Here is a 20,566-nt window from a genome sequence, read left to right as displayed (position 1 = left end):
GATACAACATTAAAATGAGATTTCCCTTGGAACTTTCAGCTTTTGGATCCTACATGAAGGCAGGAAGGCCAATTCATGTTATGGAGGTTTCCATTCTAAAGGAAATGGAATGCGCTTTACATTTGAGTCAAGAGATTGCAGTGGAGAACTGCCTTTTAGGATCATTATTCAAGTTTGTCCTTTTATTTTCAGATGAAGAAAACATTGACATAGAGGCTATGGGCTTGCCCATAGTCACCAAAGCTGGAAATAAGTATGATCCAGTAGAAAGCATTGGACTATGGTTGTGTCAATCTCTGTATATGAATTATAAAAATAAAAAATAGTGCGAATGCTATCTTAAACCTTTTTTGAGAAAAGCTCTTTCTTACAAAGAGCTACGGAACAGAACTATCACCCAATTCTCACAACTCCTATAGCATATCTTCCATTATAGTTTCATGCTAACAATTAGAAAATATTTGATCACATTCTAATGGAAATTTCTTACCATTTTTTCTTCCTTGGCAGGTGGACTCCGAAGGAAAAAGCAGAGAGGGGCAAAGAGAATGTCAATGATCCCAATAATTGTCATGAGCCAAGGGAACCCAATTGCTTTTGCAATGGCCCCACCAACAGAAGGACCTTTTAGGAAATAAAAAAATTAGCTCCCTAAAAATGTACTCAATGAGAAGTACAATTTTAAAAGTTATATCTTAAACTATTAAATAATTTAGGCCATCTTAAATACTTAGGACAAAGGTATATCCTTACCCAATGCAAAGCCCATGCAAAAGGCAACATCTGCAATGGCATATACACTTCCGTAGACAGAGACATGGCGTAAGTCTACCAGGTAGCCCATAATGGGCATCATTGAGGAATCCACCATTCCTGCCAATAATTCAGAGAAATGCATTATACAAAGAATCTTCTCTCTCGGATTTTAACCTCAGGAGGAAGCTAATTGAGGCAATAAGAGTCTTGAGCTTAGAGCTTGGAAGACCTGTGATCCTGAGTAATTAAGACATCTTTGTGGTCCTATTTCTCTTGATCTGTAAAATGCATCTGATAAGATTACCCATTCCAAAAGGTTTTCATAAGCATCAAATGAGAATAATGTCTGGAATTGTGCTTTGGAGAGCTTAAAACACAACTATTATTCTGTCTTGTCTTTGATTTGTTCTATATTTCCCCATTTCCCTCATTGCCTCTGATGTTGAATGAATTTTTCAGATGGATGTCCTCATTCCTCAGTTTTCTTCATTTCTGAATTTCATTTTGTGCACATACCCTGCTCGCCTCGTCTCAGCTCTGTAAGGGGTTCCCTCAACTTTCTCCCATCCTCACCCTTGTGTGGCACTTAGACTATATGATAGATGCCAGGTTGTTAGTAATGAATTTTCATATCACTCCTATAGAAAATGAAACTACAATATAGTCCAGATCTTTTTGCTCTTGTCCCAGGATTTTTGTTTTTTTCTGTGCAGTTGTCATGAATGTTCTATATGATTATGCCCACTGAGTATAAAATTCTTCCAAATTATTGGTGTCAGAAATTCCCTAATATTTCAGTTAATATTTTGTAATGTTAATGCTACAAAAATTGGATGTCTTTGGTCATGAAGATATTCATTGACTAGGTTCTCTATGAGGTAATACTGTTTTTAGTTCTAAATCTTTCCATGAAACACACAATTTTGATACCTGGAGTCATAAAAGTAAGCTTGTTCACAGATATGCAGTGTATACATATACTCTGTGGAGGATATTAGCCTGTTTGCCTAGAGTCAACAGTAGAGTCAGTTTGCCTTCTGTAAATATCAGCTTTTGCAAAAATTGGTTTTCACAAAGAAAATGACTAAAATCTGGAAGTAGGGCCTTTTAATATGGGTAAGCTACACATTATATTTGAGCCATAAGCTGCTGCTCATCTAATCTTAAGCTTCTATAATGTTTCAGGCTGCTATCAGAGAACAAATATTTCCAAGCACAGGTAACCAGTAAATGTCATATTTGAGCGCAAAGCTTATGTGACTTACCGATTGCAAAACCAACTCCAAAATTTGGTGCGATCAGTCCATAAATGTTTTTTGCAAATGGTACCTCCAAAGAAAAAAAATTTGGTTACATTTTTTTAAATCATCCAATTTCATTCTATACCATTATGCTTATTTTAGTGAGATATTGACATTTCTTTTGAAATTTGATATGTTTATTTACTTATAAGGCAATTATGAAAGAATAAGAATCCTAGTACTGATCTGAATATTAGTCTTTTAGCTTACCTTCCTCATTTTACAGATAAGTCCATTAAAATCCATTCAGGTAAAATTAGTTGCCCAAGATCACATAGTTATCAAATTCCTAATCATAGCAGTTGAGAGCTAGAAAAAGCCTTATAAATAAGACACTTTTCAGCTGTTTAAATATAGAAAGCAAGATTTAAAAGATCAACTTAATTCTAGTTTTCTAACAAGAGCATTTAAACTCTGTGTTAGTAATATTAGTAACTTTTATCCTACAAAGGGAGGATAGCTTAATGTTATACTTTAACAGAAAAAGTATACTCATATCAATAAACATTAAACATCTAGGTACCAGATAGTAAACTGCCCCTGGCACAAAAATAATTACTGACCTAAAGGACCTTATTTTCTATTTAGGTAGGCAGCATGATTATGTGATAATACAGAATATGAAATCTTTCATTTCTATGGTAACACAGGCATTACTCTTATGAAATCAATACAAAGTAGATTTGGGAGGAAGTTGCACTAGCAGCTGGGGCAGTAGAGTCAAGATTTTCATGTGGAAGAAAGTGCTTAAGCTGAGTGTCAAAGGAGAGTCTAAGGACAAAAGTGAAGAAAAGTGTGTTTCTACCCATAGGGGATGGTAAGAGCAAAGGTATGGTTATGGGAAATGGATTGTTCTGTGTGAGGAATAAAATGACCAATTTGGCTGAAACAATATGCAGGGTAGTAATGTAAACTAAGTCTGGAAAGATTTGATGGGATTATGTTGTGAAGAATTTTAAATGCCAAACAGATATCCCAAGCAATAGGGAGCCACTAGAATTTATGTAGATCTGTGCTTAAAAGAATTTGTGGCAGCTATGGAGGATAGATTGGAGAAGGGAGACTTGAAGCAGTGAGACCAATTAGAAGACCTTTTACAGTCCAGGTGCCAGGATTTGAGGGCCTGAACCAAATAGTTGCCTCTATGATTGCATTCCTGGGAGGTCAGAAAAATAACATTTTGAACAGGAATGCTGAGTAGCCAGGTGGTACAATGGATTTTGAGCATTGGGTTTTGAGACGTGCCTCTTTCTAAATACAAATCTGGCCTCAGACACATTAGCTATGTGACCCTGGGCAAGTCACCTAATCCTGTTTGCCTTAGTTTTCTCATCTGCAAAATGAGGTAGAGAAGGAAGTGGCAAAGTTCTGTAATACTTTGCAAAGAAAAACAATGGGATCATGAGGAGTTGAACACAACTGAGAAACAATTGAACAATAATAGTAGGAATAGGGAATAAGTTTAGAAAAAACATAATTAGTTCTTTTCTGAAAAAAAAAAGTTAAGTTTGAGATGCCAATAGGATGTCCAGGTTGAAATGGCTAATAGTTGGTGATAAGGATACAATGAGGAATTAGGTAAAGTAGCTTATCTAGGTGTCATCTGCACAGAGAGAATGACTAAGTCCATGAAAATAAACTCATTGGAAAATGTTGAAATTGGCTGGCTTGAATATGTAGCATTAAGCAAAAATATTTGGTGGCAATGGGTTACATTTGCCCAAAGCTGAAGGCTTCATATTTTATTTACAGAACTGAATTTTCTTATTAAAAACGTCTTATCTTACTCACACATAAAATACTGATTCCAACAATGATCATCCCCAAGAGAGCACAAAGCCACCTGTCAAAGGAAAAAAGCCCAAAGAGATCAATGAAAGATTGTTTTCTGCTTTTTCAAAAGCTATTATTTGAGATTTCTAAAAGGTCTTAGACTTAAATTTTTTTACATTTTGGGATCAGCTAGAAATGCTTAAAAACAAATGTAAGGAACTCCTTTAGAAGTGCATTGGGTTTTTAAAAAATTAATCTTACCTTCCCATTTTGTGTGCAAGTATCCCAAAAATATTGGTTCCAATAAGATAAGAGATACTAGCCGGTAGGAAAGCAACGCCTGAAAATTTATGAAAGGGACACCTTATCAGTACTGATTTCAGTCAAATGTTAGAAAAACTAATAAATGTAGCACAGCTGTTCTGATTAGAGCATATCACATGAAACCCTGTAGCCTTGCACCCAAGCATCTAATATCCGGTCTGTTACACATCTAGCCTGGGCTCCACACCATTTATCCATCAAATACAAACTCTTGTGATGCTATAGAAATGAAAGACATTTATTTCACTATCAACTGAATAATCTCTCTCTGAAATTTTTATATTTAGGTCTACTAAAGGAAGTAAGTTTTACACAGAGGGTCAAAATGGGCAGCTCTGGATTATCGAGATCTGAGAGCTGAGTGCAGAATGTCTGGCTCTGTATGCTAGTTACAGAAATATTAATGGGAACCCATGTCATTTGGAAAATTTCAGAATAATACTCTGAGGAGAAAAGACATTAGTTATCCTCCTCTGGAGTCTTGCATTTTGACTAGTGAGGACTTCAAAGGCTTCATTAAAAACACTGCATTAGTCAAGTCCCACCCTGATTTTGCCCATGGGCACTGGTGTCTACCCAGCTTTGTCTCTGATAATGCTTCCTTAAAGATAGGGTGGGTCTCCATCCATTCTGATATAATTTATGGGCCAAAAAAAAATAAGATCTGACAAAATCTTCCCAAAGACAATAAAAAATTTAAATGTATAACCTAAAGTTCCTGGTGTGCTGCCCAACATCAAATTACTAAAACTTTGTCTTTCCTTGCTAGGGCTTTATAAGCACACATATAAATGAAGTTTGCCATTTCAAGTTAGTTCAATACATAATTCTTGAAGAACTTGGTATGTGTCTCCACTGTGTTAGACATGAGGAATAAAAAGACAAATTAACAATTCCCTGTCCTCAAGGAGCTTGTGTTCTACTGGATTCTTTTAAAATATTTTTAGTCATTTACTACGGAATATCCCAAGGAAGCCACTGGCCATTTTAACATAGACCAAAAGTTTAAGTCCAAGTTAAATTTTTAAACATCATCATACAAGACTTGGGAGCTCAGAGGAACCAAAACATGAAATGTAATTTCATGCTTCGAGAAATATTTCCCCACATTCAACAAGATGCAATATATGAAGGGCAGTGTGGTATATTAAGAAAAGACTTAGAAAACCTAGATCCAAGCCTCTATTCTTTTGCGTACTGTAATTATAAATTTGGACAATTTTTTTTTAGCTGTTCCTCATCTGCAAAATAAGCCAGAGAAGCAATGCAATGTGTTGGATAGAAGTATCAAGAAGACCTGGATTCTCTGATATGGTCTGTCAGCCTGGTTAAGCCATTGAATTTCTTAGTTCCTGAGCAGCTTCATATCATAAATTGCAAGGAAAAATCCAGTCTGTAATGATAGCAGAAATTCCTCACCAAGAGTTCCCTACAGTGATAATATTGCCAAATTAGAGCTGGAGCTAGTAGTTATTAGGGTCAAATGAAATGCTATTAGCATTGTATTGATCTGATTATAATGCAAGTCATTACCATCTGTGTCATGTGATTAGTATCAAGATGATAAAAGTCATATGGAACTCAATATGTTGGATTCGGTGATAGAAAGTCCTAAGTTTGAATCCTATGTATCATGTTTACGCTCAGTTTTGGGTAAGTCACAAACTCCCTGTGCCTCGGCTTTCTCATCTGTAAAATGAGGTGGTTGCACTAGATAAGGTCTCTTCCAACTTAAGGTATACAATCTTTATATCACATACACCTGTCCCAGTTCCAAGCACAATGCTTGGTACATATGTGTTTGCTGATTTTAATAATAGAATGAAAGAGCAGAAAGATTTAGTGGAAATTTAGCTGAATAGAATAGTAGAGTTCAATCAAGTCCTATTGAATCCAAAAGCATGAATCAAGGCATTTCCCAAAGCCTTATGGATAATAAATAAAAAAATAGATTTATTGGATTTATTTCCCAATGGGGACTCTGATTTTGCCTTTATGGCATTTTGTACACATTTCCACTTATATATAAATCTTCCTTCTGCTTGCTTCACAGATTTACATCTGACCTCTTAACTTCCCTACATGGTTCTGTTCTTGATAAATCCAAGCAGCCCACCTGCCTGCCTAATGTCTATACCATATTATCCCCCCCTTTTTTTCCTGAGAGCTTTAATGACTATTTTATTGAAAGCCCCAAGTCAGAGTATGGGAGGGGGAGGTGGGGAAGCAAGCCTGCTTGAGTAGCTGGTTTTTGCAGCTGACTGGGATACATTCAATTAGTGAGATTATTAAATCATTTAGGTGGAGTCATCAGAAATGTCCCCAAACCATTTCAACCCAGGAAGGCTTTTAAGTCAAGTCTATGATAGCCTGCAGTCTATACAGAGGCCTGTTTTCTTAGACCATAGCCTACTTTTTCCTGTCTTCTTTTGTAGACCTACTGAAACACATAAACTTTGCTTTATGAATGCTTAACGGAGCCTAATCAAGGCTGATCCGATGACTATCAGAGGATTTGTGATGTGAAAGAGTAAGACATCCTTCTCCATAAAATACCTCACCCACTGCCCTCGCATAGTTCCCAAAAGCATTACCATAGGGCCCTTCCTAGCGTTCATTCAAATTCACTTAACAAATATTAAATGTCTTCTACAGAAGTCTATTCCCACTTCCCCAGGGTTCATGGAAAGATTTCAGGGTGTCTGGGGAAAATGTTACATCTATATTTCCACCAATCTCTTACTTAGCATTTCCTTCAATTATGAATGTAGGCAATGAAGAATTATTCTGAGAAGCAGTCTACAGGATACTGTAAATGCCACCATAACAAAAGAAAGATTAAAAGCACTTAGTCCACTATTGTGCAAGGGGTGACATTTCTTTGGATTGAAGCCCTGAAGACCACTGTTTAAATTGTAAAACTCCTTTACAAATATTTGTTCTTCAGAACAACCCTGTGAGTTGGGAAGGGTAAGAATTATTAGTCCCATTTCACACATGAGAAACCTAAGGCTCTGTGAATTTAAGTCACTTGCCTAAGGTCGCATAAGTTAGACAAGACCTTTGGACTTTTCCTGCCTTTTGATCCAGTGTTCTTCCCATTATATCAGGAAAGCTCTCATGGATATCAGAGAAATTTAAATCTGAAGGGGACTTGACAGTTTATATAACCCAACCCTGTTGTTTGTTTGTTGTTGTTTCAGTCTTGTCCACATTTCGGATTTTCTTGGCAAAGATTCTAGAGTGAGTAGTCATTTTCTTCTCCAGTACATTCAACAGATGAGGAAACCAAGAAAAGCCAGGATTAAGTGACTTGTCCAAAGTGGCACAGTTGGTACTCAAGTGGTTGAGCCTCGGGCTTTCCTGACTTCAGGTGCAGTGCTCTATCCACTGTACCACTTAGCTGCCCCTTTTTTAACAGAGGAGGAAATGGAAGCCCCCAGGAGTTGGAATGATTGGGCAGAGACTGCATTGCTAATTTGTGGAAGAATTGAGTTTAAAACCTAGGCCTTTTGACTTTCAAAAATGTAGTAGGCTGTCTGAAAAGGTTGTAGCTGCCCCTTCTTTCCTATCACCCCTCAGATCCCATCATGGCCTTAGAGATCTTCAAGGAGAGATTAGATGACCACTTTTCTGGTAACTCCAGAAGTATAGAGAAAATATTAACTCATCCATTATTGTATGAACTTCTGGTTCAAATCTAGCTTGTCCAGAGAAGAATGAGCAGGTAAATACTACCAAAACCTCTTTGCTTAAATAACTTCTTATTTCTTAGGATAACAAAAATAGCTTTCATTTTCATGTGAGAAACCCTCCGTGACTACCTTAAGGGAGAAAGTCCAGTATAAAGCCTTGGGTCACAGAAAAGCTGATTCTAGTACATTACCCAGCTGCCACTTCTTGGAACACATGGTCTCCATCATCCAGATTGGTAATGCCGGTTCAAGCATTGCAATAGCCATGTTTGCAAAGCAGATTGACCCTTTAATAAAGAAGAGAATTTACTTCGCTTTCATTTGGACTTTGGAGTCTCTACTTCTTCATTTAACAAATTTTTATTAATTATTTGTTATTGTTCTGGGAGGATGAAAAAGATAAGTCAGTTAATACCTTCCAGGAGTTTCCAATCTCAAATGTGCGACAAGACATGTATACAATAACTATTATACAAATGGACTGTGATTCCATTTGTATGTAAAATAAACATTAAATGTTCTGTGATCAGATGAGAAAAATATCACTTCCAGGTGATATCTTCTTGTTCTTAGTCTACCCACTATCCATCTTATAAATTATTGTCCCATATAATCTTTTTAATGTATTAATCTGATATGCAGAACCTTAAGAGTGATACCTTCTCACTGAATGGGTATTGCCTCAGGCAAACTGAGACCGGTTAAAGAGCTTAAATTAAAAAGGCCAAAATTTCCCACTGCATCCAGTGCTGACCTAGATCTGGCCTTTAAACCCCGAGCTCTAATGGGGAAACTAAGGCAGGTGACTTTGCCCAGCCCTTCTTCACTTGCCTGCCATGGCATCCCCTCCCCGATGAAATGGACTTTGAAAATGAACAAGCAACAGCAGCAGAGCAAAGCATAGCCTCCTGATCCTGGCATTCGAGGCCTTTCACAAATTGGCTCCAACTGACTTTCTTTATGGTTCCATCAAATTATACCCCTCTCAGTCATCCATGCCTTTAGACAATATTCTAATATTTCTCTGTTGGAGTTTCTCTATCTCTTTGAGATCTAATTCAGATGCTACCCATCCTATGAAGATTTCCTTTTTTGGTATCCTCCTTTTCCCACACCCCCTGCCCCAGCCAGCAGTGATCACCTATTCAAATTCTCATAGCACTTTGCCTGAGACTTCCCTTTGTACTTATCCCCTGGTACTTTGCCTTTTAATTATGAATGTATGCGCCTTTTTCTTCACTAGATGATCAAGTTCTTGAGAACAGTATCTATTTGACATGTATTTTGATATCTCTGAAGCTAACTGTGCATAATAGGTGCTTTATAAATACTTGTTGAATTGAAATGAAATGGCATATAAGCTGAGCTTTGAAAGGTCCAGTGTTTCTGAATAACAAAAACTGTCTTCAAACAGATTCAGAACCATCAGGCCAAATTCCTTCTTTCCCACACTATTCTGAAAAAGAGATAAGTAAATTGTAATCAGAGAGCCAGAATAGCTGCCTCAGGATCAGGATGATACTTGTTCAAAATCTGACTCTGCCCCATACTGGCTGTGTGACCCTGGCTAAGTCATAGACAATTCTTTTACATTCAAAGTTTCAGGAAAGATGATAATGTGCTTTGGTTGATATGTATTTCTTCCCCTGGGAGTTCTCTTTTAACAATGACATCCCAATTTCCATCCCTATCCCCTGAGATGATTCCAATAATTAATTATTTTTTTCTTTAAAGTAATGTCCAGAGAATATTTTTTTCAATCAGTACAGTGCACATCAATCTCCTCTGCTAGTTATGGAAGAAGAATCAATCAGTAAACATTTATTAAGCACCTACTATGTGCCAGGCACTATGTTGAACAATGGGGATAAAAAAAGAGGCAAAAGATTGCTCTTAATCAATTTATAATCTAACAGGAAGAAAAACATCATATTGACAACACCACCTGTTCTGAGGCTTGTCAGATGTTCAAAGAACAGAGGGAAAATTCCCAATGTTTTGGGTAAAACCTCTATGAGAGGTTATTGGGCAAACACAGAATAAATAAAATAATAATAAAATCATCTTAATGCTAAATGCTTTGAAGTTCTAATTCTATTGGGTCACTATGGTAACCCTCAGGGAATCAAAATATTCATTTAAACAGAACACCCCATTCATTCCCTAATCATTTCGAGTAAATAGGAGCTTCCTGTACTAGTCTTTGAACCTGATTAGATGGGCAAAGAATATTGATTGCCTCAGTCAGCACTACCATCCACTCTCTATCTGCTAGACTTCAGTGTTCATAGAACCACTGTGGTAAAGATTATAATATTTACATAATGGAGAAAGAAAGGATTTTGTCACTCTCATGACATTTAAAGGCCATCTGTACAAACAATGCTCAAACATAAAAATACAGATGTATCTCCCTTCTCTTGACCATGTGGAAGCTGCAGCACCTGGAGTAATCAACAGTTTGACATTTAGTGTTGATTCCCATTGTTTTCCCTTTCTGTGGCTGGAAGAAAGGAGAAAATAATGTAGAAGACCCCATGCACAAAAGCTTCCCCAGCATCTGCTCAAAGTACCTCCTTTCTGCCTGGAGTTCTGCCCCAAGTCTCTTGTGTCAGCCTCAGTTATGTTCACTGTGCCTAACTGCTGTCCCTAGCAAGGATTTTCTATGTTTCACAAAGCATTCATTGGTCTGTTTATTTTCAAGGCCTGTCTGTTCCTCCTGTAAGAAATGAAATTATTCCATATCCCTATTTCACAGATGGAAAAACCAAGGTCCAAGGAACTTCCTTAATATCCCTAGAATAGTTTATGGACAAATAAGGAAGAAGCATTCTAGTTGCTGGTTATCCTTTTTTTTTTTTTTTTTCCCCTACCTGAGGCTGGGGTTAAGTGACTTGCCCAGGGTCACACAGCTAGGAAGTGTTAATGTCTGAGACCAGATTTGAACTTGGGTCCTCCTGACTTCAAGGCTGGTGCTCTATCCACTGCACCACCTAGCTGCCCCCTATCCTGGTAATCCTTATACAGAATAATCATTGCAGAAAATCATCATAAAAGCAAAACCTTACTTCATATATGGCTGGTGATGATTTTATGGAACTTGTTACCTACAAGAAGTAATGACAAGAGAACTAAACAAAGTTTTAAAGGATTTGGACTAATTTTATGCATAGCAGATGCAGGAATGGCTACTGAGAAACTGGACAGTGCTTTAAGGTTGACCTCAGGGAATACAACCAGGCTGCCAGGAGCATAGCTTTTGTGTCTCCTCTTGGCTATAAAATTTTGGAAAGGATGGGCCATCAACTTGATCCAGTAGGAGAAGTTACATTAAACATCTAGTCCAACCCTTAACCTAAAACATGAATTCTCTCTTCAATTAAGGATCATTTGGTGGGGAGCTCACTACCATCTAAGGCAATCATTTCTTTCTTTTTTTTTTTTTTAACAGCTCTAATTATCAATAAGCTTTTTTCTTAAAGCCTAAAACTGTCTCCTTATAATTTCCATCTTCTGGCTCTACTTGTTCCTATATAAGATAATCAGCCTATTTTATTTATTTATTTTTTTGGTCATACCTGGGACCAACTAAAAGAAGCCAACTTTCAACCATTCGGAAAATATGAAACCCACTACTATTTGCAGGAATCATAAAGTCCCTAAGGTTTTGTTTGTTTGTTTGTTTGTTTTTAGTCTTCTTGTTTCAGAGGTACAAGGGAGTAAGTTAACCAGTGTCTACCTTAAGGGGAAAAAAAAAAAAAAAAAAAGGTCCATCCTTTCTGCTGTTTCTTAGATATCTTATTTCCCTTAGAAAATCCCTCCTCTCACCGTACCATTCAGCATTCTCAGGGATTGCTGTCTGCCTTGGTTCAAATATGTCAAGATAAATTAGGTTGACTAGCCAAGATGTCTGCAGTTAGTCTGACTGCTCATTTCCCGAAAGTTCCAGGGATAGACAGCAATGGCTTTTGGCTTTGCAATTTACAGTTTTAGAGAATTGCTTGGTAAAATGAGGCTAGTTCAGTGATTTGCTCAAGATCACATAGCCACTGTGTAAGAGGCAATATTTGAATCCAAGTCGTTTTGATTCTTAGTGTAGATCTTCATTTGTTATACCATTAGCTGTCTCTTTCCCTCTCCCTTTCTCCCTCTGTCTTTATCTCTGTGTACATATCTGTCAATATATATATATATATATATATATATATTTATATATATATATTTATATAGCTTCTCAAATGTCTTAGTGTACTTTAAAATTATTAAAGCTGTTTTATATATATGTAACATATACATTTAATGCATATATCTGTGTGTATATAGGAGTATACATATTTCTTCCCTCCCCCTTTCAATCTCTCTCCCTCTCTTTTTCTGTACCTCTATCTCTATGTGTGTGTGTGTGTATGTGTGTGTGTGTGTGTGTGTGTGTGTGTGTTTCTCCATTTGTTTTTCCATATATAGTTAAGGAAACTGATGTAGTTAGTTAAGGGAATTTCTAATGCAGAAACTCTCTCTGAGGATACAGATCTGCAATTAGTAGCTTAGAGTCTTAGTGTTGCTTGGGGTCCTTCAGAGATCACATGGCTTGGCCAGTCATACAGCTGCTATCTATGTGTCAGCAACAGGACTTTAAAGCAGGTGTTTCTGACTCCAAAGATGACCCTCAGACTACAATATCACTTTCTCTGTATATCACACACACATGCATACACACATGTCCACATGCATACACATGTGCATATATATATATATGTTTGTAAAATGCACTTTTGATAAGGAGAAGAATCATTATGAAAAACCTCAATTAATTAATTAATTACCTGCAGCAATTAAGATGTAGGGATCCTTCAACAGGGTGACTAGCGAAGTTCCTTTCTGACTCTGCCAAAGAGAGAACGCAAGGTTACAAGAAGGCACATTTCAGGTTTATTCCCAATAAGCTGTTGTAGCATGACTTACTTCTGGTTGAACTCTGGATGGTTGAAAAACAAACAGCTGAATAGCTGCAAAGAAAAGAAAAAGGCAAACAGCATTTTAGGAAAGAAAGCTTTGAAGATTCCTGGCCCTATAGTTTTTGCTATTATCTCTACTAACCTCCATCCAGCAGAGTTAAGGCAGCCAGAACCAGGAAAGGAGCGGTCTTCCCCACAAATTCATACATCACACTGCCAAAGGGTGGCCCCACTGTGAGAAAGAGAAATAAGAAATGGAAGAGTCCTAATCTCCATGAACTGATTGAGCCAGGGTGGACACAGACTGGTCCTATTCATTTATAAGTTTAAGTTGTCTTAGTGATCGATTTTTTCTGGGGATAAGACTAATACATGCAAAAACTGTAAACAGTTTTAAAAGCCTAATCCTGAAAGGGATGGTCAGTCAGAGAGAATCAGTATCTCAGATATTAAACTAGGAATGTGGACTTGGAAAAGCAGATCTAGTGAGCACAAGGGAATATATGAAAGAAATAGACAAGGGTGTGCCTTTTAGATTTCTAAATTCAAAAGAAAAGAGAGGAGTTAAAGAAATTGAAATCCTGAATTTCCTGTTCATGAAAGCCAGCAAGTGATACTCTCTGTGTATGTGTGTCTATCTCTGGCGCTGTCTACCTCTGTCTCTGTCTCTCTGTCTTTGTCTCTGTCTCTCTCTCTGTGTCTCTCTCGCTGTCTCTGTCTCTCTGTCTTTGTCTCTGTCTCTCTCTCTGTTTCTGTTTCTCTGTCTCTGTCTGTCTTTGTCTCTGTCTCTGTCTCTGTCTCTCTCTCTCTCTGTCTCTCTCTGTCTCTTTCTCTGTCTCTCTCTCTGTCTCTCTCTCTCTCTGTCTCTGTCTCTCTCTGTCTCTTTCTCTCTCTGTCTCTCTCTGTCTCTGTCTCTGTCTCTCTGTCTCTCTCTCTCTCTGTCTCTCTCTGTCTCTTTCTCTCTCTCTCTCTGTCTATCTCTCTCTCTCTGTCTCTTTCTCTGTCTCTCTCTCTCTGTCTCTCTCTCTCTCTCTGTCTCTGTCTCTCTCTGTCTCTTTCTCTCTCTGTCTCTCTCTGTCTCTGTCTCTGTCTCTCTGTCTCTCTCTGTCTCTCTCTCTCTCTGTCTCTCTCTGTCTCTTTCTCTCTCTCTCTCTGTCTATCTCTCTCTCTCTGTCTCTCTCTCTCTGTCTCTGTCTCTCTGTCTTTGTCTCTGGATCTCTCTGTTTCTGTTTCTCTGTCTCTGTCTGTGTCTGTCTCTGTCTCTCTCTACACACACACACACACACACACACACACACACACACACACACACACACACACACATATACACACACACACCCTCCCCATTATCCCCACCCAGACACTAGTAAGCTCCTTACAGATGAGATAGGAAGAGGAAGGGTTGTAAGAACCACACTGTCAATGTGAGTTATATCTACTGGGTTACACCAGTCAGTTCTTGTTAGAGGCAAATCTCTGCATTCTCTTTCTCTTTATAGGAGTTAGCTTGCTAGTAACAAGTGCTGAGCAACAAAGGGATGACTTGGTATACTGTGACTCGAAGGAGCAACATGATTTTCGTGGTGGACCTTTTCTTCACATGCCAGTGGAGGTCTACCTCCCAATCAACCAGGAAAAGGGATTTCTCTCCTTGAGCTCCACTTCATAGTCTAACAATGTTCCCCTATTTTTTGTCCTTCAACCTCCATGCAACCCAGTGAATATTCGGGGAAGCTCATTTCTAGAGCCAGTATTAACAGCATATACAGCCTTTGATTTCACTTGGTCCTGAAATCATGCACTCAGTTGATGTGCACCCAGCTAGCTCTAGTCCAATGACTCCTCCCTAGAGATAGATTTGGGGAAGGTATCATACCTCTAGCTGGTTAAGGCATCATGATTATCAGAAAAAGAGAGGAGGAAAGGAAAGCTCCATACAATCCATTCAAGCATTTTCCTCTTGATCACTTAAATACTTTAGTTTCACCTACCTAGCACTCCCAAGGCAAGTCCTCCCAAGGCAATTCCTATGGCATTGCCTCTTTCTTCATCATCCGTGTAAACACTGGCCAGCATACCCATCCCTAAATAATTTTAAAAAAATATTTAATGCAATGTATTAAGGGGATTTTTTCCCCCTTTAGTCAGCATGCTTTGTTTGACTTTATGTCTTCAGCACCTAGTGGAGTGCCTGGTACAAAGTAAGTGATTAATAAATGTTTGTGATTGATTGGTTGATTTACTGATCTGGTATATTTAGATGGAATGAGATAGAAAGAGGACTTTGCTGAGAGTCAGAGGAACTGAGTGTACAACAAGGATCTGTCAGTTGCTACCTGTGTGGCCTTTCTGTAAACTGAAGGGGGTGACCTAGTTTTAGAGCTTTTTAAATTTTTTTCACTCATGACCCTTTTTGACCTGAAAAAAATTTTTTTGCATTTTTTCAGGTATATATAAGTACATAAAATAGATATCCAAATCAAACATTTACTGAAAATAAATCATAATTTCACACTCTCCACATTCAGTTATGAGACCCCCAGAAGGGATTATGACTCACAATTAGGAAGCTTTGCCTTGGTCTATAAACAAGTCAATAAGAATTTATTAAGGCTTTACTATGTGATAAATACAGCATTAAGTCCCCTGCCAGCTTTACATCGTTGATCCTGAATTCTCTGAGGTCCTAGGTTCTTTCTATATGCTTATGATAAGCAAGATCTGAGGCCTTTTAGAAACAGCCCAATGAATTAGATCTTGAAATTAAATAGCATTCCTGGTACCATGTCAGAGTAGCCTTTAGACACCTTGTATCTAATGCCACAGTGAATTGAATTATTCCTCACTAATTAAATAAGCAAGCAGAAAGTAGGAACATGAGAATCATTGGGAGAGGGTGGGAGAAGAGGTTTGAACACACACTGTAGTTCATTAAATTAAGAGGATGTTTCCATACTCACCAGCTACAGAAGAACAAGAAGAACCCACTCCTTGCAAGGATCTTGCTATGAGGAGTAATGTGTAACTCCTAGAAAAAGCAAACACTGCCAAGAGAGCAGAGGGGAGGCACAAAATAAACCAATTCTAGTCTCATTGCCCTGGGAATTAAAATGGTCTAAACTGAGATAATTTCTCAAAGTAATGAATAAGCATGATGGTTGTCATGCTTGGTGCTAATAATAACACGGTTTCATTTGCTTGCATTTAGGGATGTTGATTTTCTTCTGTAATTGCTAAATCTGTATAGAACAGGAGCACTTAACCTGGAGTCCATGAATTCTTTAAAAAAAAAATTGATACCTATTTCAGTGTAATTGGTTTCCTTTGGAATCCTACATATTTTATTTTATGCATTAAAATAATTCTGAGAAAGGGACATTAGGCTTTACTACACTGCGCAAGAGGTCCATGGGACCAAAGGGAGATGCTGGGGATAGCGGAACACCAGCTAAAGTCCTTCACCTCAAACCCTATTCCTGGGTTACTTATAAGGTGGGAAGGAAGACACTGAGCAACAACCTAAGGATTCAATAGCATCTTGTTATGCTAACATTTCTACAGCAGTAATAGAAGCCCTAATCATATTAGCTCATATTTACTTATTGTTTGCGATACACATTTCCTCCCCATGACAACCTTGTGAGACAGGTGATATAAATCTTCTGATACCTAACTTTGTAGAGATCCTTAATTTCAAAAAGATTAAATGATTCACCGTGATCACACAGTTAGTAAATGTCAGAAGTGAGATTAGAACTCAGATTTCCAGCATGCTTTCTAAAATAACATTTTTCCCTCAGATAGTTGGCTGCCCAGAAACTCTTCTTTTATGGACTCAGTGCATGGTTGGATAACAGAATTCCTTTAATATCCTCCATTCTTCTGAGTTTCCTGTTACTGACTGACTGGGCTGTCAGTTAGCATTAGGCCAGCTATAGATGGCAAAGGGCCAATTAAAACCATCTCTGGATGATTTGGTGCTAATTAAGAGCTCAGTTGAGTAAGGGTTGGAAAGACACTCGGAGAAGGAGTAGTCCTTTATTTCTGGGTCTCCTACAAATACAAAATTTCTGCCTCCAGCCCAGCTTCCGTTGTTTAACCCCGACCCAGTACCAAAAAAAAAAAAAAAAAAAAAAAAGCATATACTTACTTATAGTGGACACAAACATTATACAGAATCCTGCAAACATTGGGATCTGGTAACCTATTCTGTAAAACAAAAGCCATAGAAACATTCAGGGCTACTCAATTGTGCTCTTTTTTGGAGGGGGGAAGAGAGAAAGAGAAAAGAAGAAGAAATTCATTGTTAACTGTTTTTTAAAGCATTTGATTCATTAGGGCAAAATGCAGCCATTAAAAACTTATCAGTAACAAAGTGTCTTACACTTAAATATTTAAATCATGTAAGACTCCTTGATAAATGCAACCCAACATTATCTCCAGTTAATTTTCTTTTGGATGAAGGGAAGGGAAAAATAATCAGTCACTAACATACCTTACTTGACATAGCATTTGATCTTTCCATGTTTAACTGTCTTCAAGTATACATTCATTCATTTGTGGCTAATGTTCTTTGGCATAAATATAAAAGCAATGTTTGCTCCAAGAAAATGTAAACTTCCTGATGGTAAGAACTGCTTCCTTTTTTGCCTTTGTATTGTCAGTGCCTAGCAAACTAACAGGTGCTATAGAAGTCTATCAGATGGGCAGTGGTTATATAAGACATATAATGACTATATAATGTAAAATGGAATATTACTATTTCAAAAGAAATAACAGACATGGAGAATTCAGCCAAACATGGGAAGACATATGAATCAATACAGAATAGTGTAAGAAAACAATATACACAATAACTAAAACAATGTTAAAAAGAAAGAAAATAGACATTAAACCCAGAAAGACAATATACACAATGGTATATAGTAATAGAGATCCAGACATATTAAAAAAATAAACACAATGACTATTATGTTATTAGAAGGAATATAACCATATAAAAACCCCCTGAAATCTGTTTAATTTTAAGAACTAAGTTTGTACCTAAGAGGTGAAAAATTGATCTATCCCTCCCTTTAGCTCCTATTAAAGGAAACAATAATAAAAGAAACAAGCTGTAGATTAAGAATCAGAAGACCACCTGCATTCTTGTCCTAATCTATTACTGAGTAAATCACTTCTTTGGGTCTCTGTTTCCTCATCTGTCAAATGAATGGGTTCTATTATATGATGTGTGAATTGTCTTCCAGTTCTGAGATTCTGTGATGGTAATCCCAACTTTACAGATGAAGAAAATGAGACAAGGAGTTGAGAGATAAATGTATCTTTTTGTCATAATAATATGTTCAGGTGTGTAGGGATGTGTGTGTGTGTGTGTGTGTGTGTGTTATATCTATGGAATGCACAATGATACTATTTATTTGATGCATTAAAAAAATACAGTCTCAAATTTCCCACCTTTACCAAGCCATGTTTCTTATAGTACTTGGAACTTCCCTAACTGCATGTCACCCCCTTCTCTGCTTACCAGCATCCTACCCACTGTTTAGGGTCCAATTCAAATACCAACAGCTTCATTCAGTGAAGTCCTCATGCATCCTCACCAACTGAAAATGATCCCCCCCCATCTGCTTTCAAAGGACTTTGTACTTCTTATTCACTTAGAAATTCTCATTTGTCTTATCTGTGCACTTTCCCTTACTAGATTGTAAACTCCTTGAGGGCAGAGATGGTGGCTCCCTTACCTTTGAAGTTCTAATACTAGGCTTTGCCAATAGCTAGTATTTAATAAATGTTTATCGATTTTAATTCTCCTTGGGATGCTGCCCAGTACTTTTAGATGGTGGCTTGGCTTTATTGAATTAGGTGATAGTGTGGTATAATGGAAAGAATACTGAATTTGGAATCAAAGGCTCTGGATTAAAATCTTAGTTTTGCTACCTACTTATCTGGGAAATCTTTTCAACTCTCTGGGCCTTGATTTCCTCATCTGTAAAATGAGGGGGTTGAACTAGATTATCTCCCAAATCCCCACCCCCTGCTCTGCCCCATCTCCAAGTCTTCAATCCTATCATTGGACTGAATTTTTCTGCCCCATGTTTTACACTTTGGCCTATCTGTCTCTCCTCTTTCTGTCTCTGTCTCTGTCTTTGTCCCTGTCTCTGTTTCTCTCTCTTTCTGTCTGTCTCTGTCTCTGTCTCTGTGTCTCTGTCTCTGTCTCTGTCTCTCTCCCTCCCTCCTTCCCTCCCTCCCTCTCTCCCTCCCTCTCTTTCTGTCACCCCTATAGCCAGAAGTAGACCTTGTAGCATTGCCATTGTGTGTAGGATGGAGGTGAGAGAAAGTAGGATACTGCTCTTCATTCTAAGGACCACAGTAGGTAGCTCTTCTAGAAGCCAAATGTGACTAGGTGATTAAACTTTTTTTTAGCCTTGTCTTTTCCCAAGGATTCAATTAAATTTAGCAAACATGTATCAAATATATCTTGAAAAAATAATAAAATTCATCTGTAGGAATAAAAGGTCAAGTCTCTCAAGGGAAATAATGAAAAATAGTGAAAGTAGGAAGCCTAGCAGATCTCAAACTACAAAGTGGTAATCATCAAAATGATTTGGTACTGATTAAGAAACAGATGAATCATTCAGTGGAACAGACTAGGCCTATTCTACCAGGATAACACTCTTTGTCTGCCAAAAACCACTGTCACAACTAGGAAGCAATCTGGTAGGAACTAGTTAAAGACCAACGTCTCATTGCACACACCAAGATAAATTACTACTGATTTTGACATAAAAGATGACTTTATAAATAAATTAGAGGAGCACGGAAGAAATTACCTGTCAGATCTATGGATAGGAGAAGAGCTCCTGAGCAAACAAGGGATAAGGAGGATCCCAGAGGAGGAAACAAATAATTTTTATTACATAAAATTAAATGTTTTTTGGACACATACATAAATGAATGCAATTAACTTTAGAAGGGAAAAACATCTTTGCATCACATTTCCCTGCTAAGTGTCTCTTTCAAAGATATATTTTTTAAAAAAAACTAAGATATATAAAGAATGTTTTAAATCTATAGGAATAAGAACCATTCCTCGATCAATAAGTGACTGAAAAATATGAATTGTCAAATTTCTAAGAAAAAATTCCAAGTCACCAATCACCATATGAAAAAATGCTTTACATCATTAATAATTAGAGAAATGCAACATAAAATAAATTCCAAAGTTCTACTTCATACACCTTAAACACACATGGCTTTTGATACATCATAGACATATGCCTCAAAGATCAAAGAAAAATGAAAAAGACCTGTGTGCACAAAAATATTTATAGCAGCTTTTTCGTAGTAGCAAGAACTTGAAACTAAGCAGATACCTATCACCTGGGTAATAACTGAACAAGTTATAGCATATAAAGATAATGGAATGCAATAAGAATACAGTGCAGTTTCAGAGAACACCCGAGAATCCTAGTATGAACTGATACTAATTGAATTGAGCAGAAGCAAAAACAAAACAAAACAAAACAAAACAATTTATACAATATTTCAAATATAAAAAACTATGAAAGTCTTTTTACATTGTTCAGTCATTTCAGACAGTTCTGAAACCTATTTAGGGTTTTCTTGGCAAAGATAATGAAGTAGTTTGCCATTTGCTTCTCCAGCTCATTTTTCAGATCAGTAAAGTGAGGTAAATAGGATTAAGTAACTTTCCCAGGGTCACACAGTCAATATCTGAAACTAGTTTGAACTCACGAAG

General features: G+C 37.3%; 1 protein-coding gene across 1 annotated transcript in view; it reads right to left on the bottom strand.

Moving 5' to 3' along the window:
* Positions 1-20,566, bottom strand: part of SLC18A2 (solute carrier family 18 member A2) — a 42,129-nt gene that overhangs the window by 3,242 nt on the left and 18,321 nt on the right. Inside the window, exons 4-15 of the mRNA XM_074295713.1 lie at positions 16,955-17,013; positions 15,765-15,848; positions 14,796-14,888; positions 12,947-13,036; positions 12,812-12,855; positions 12,673-12,733; positions 8,041-8,136; positions 4,092-4,170; positions 3,849-3,900; positions 2,022-2,085; positions 754-873; positions 491-624 (exon numbers count right to left, since the gene is read on the bottom strand). Of these exons, the coding sequence (XP_074151814.1) occupies positions 491-624; positions 754-873; positions 2,022-2,085; positions 3,849-3,900; positions 4,092-4,170; positions 8,041-8,136; positions 12,673-12,733; positions 12,812-12,855; positions 12,947-13,036; positions 14,796-14,888; positions 15,765-15,848; positions 16,955-17,013 (976 nt within the window). The remainder of the gene's footprint in view (positions 1-490; positions 625-753; positions 874-2,021; positions 2,086-3,848; positions 3,901-4,091; positions 4,171-8,040; positions 8,137-12,672; positions 12,734-12,811; positions 12,856-12,946; positions 13,037-14,795; positions 14,889-15,764; positions 15,849-16,954; positions 17,014-20,566) is intronic.

The sequence above is a fragment of the Sminthopsis crassicaudata genome, chromosome 2 (assembly GCF_048593235.1).
Source record: "Sminthopsis crassicaudata isolate SCR6 chromosome 2, ASM4859323v1, whole genome shotgun sequence".
Classification (NCBI taxonomy): Eukaryota; Metazoa; Chordata; class Mammalia; order Dasyuromorphia; family Dasyuridae; genus Sminthopsis; species Sminthopsis crassicaudata.
The sequence above is the reverse complement of the archived record's forward strand: the minus strand, read 5'-3'. Positions and strand labels throughout refer to the sequence as shown.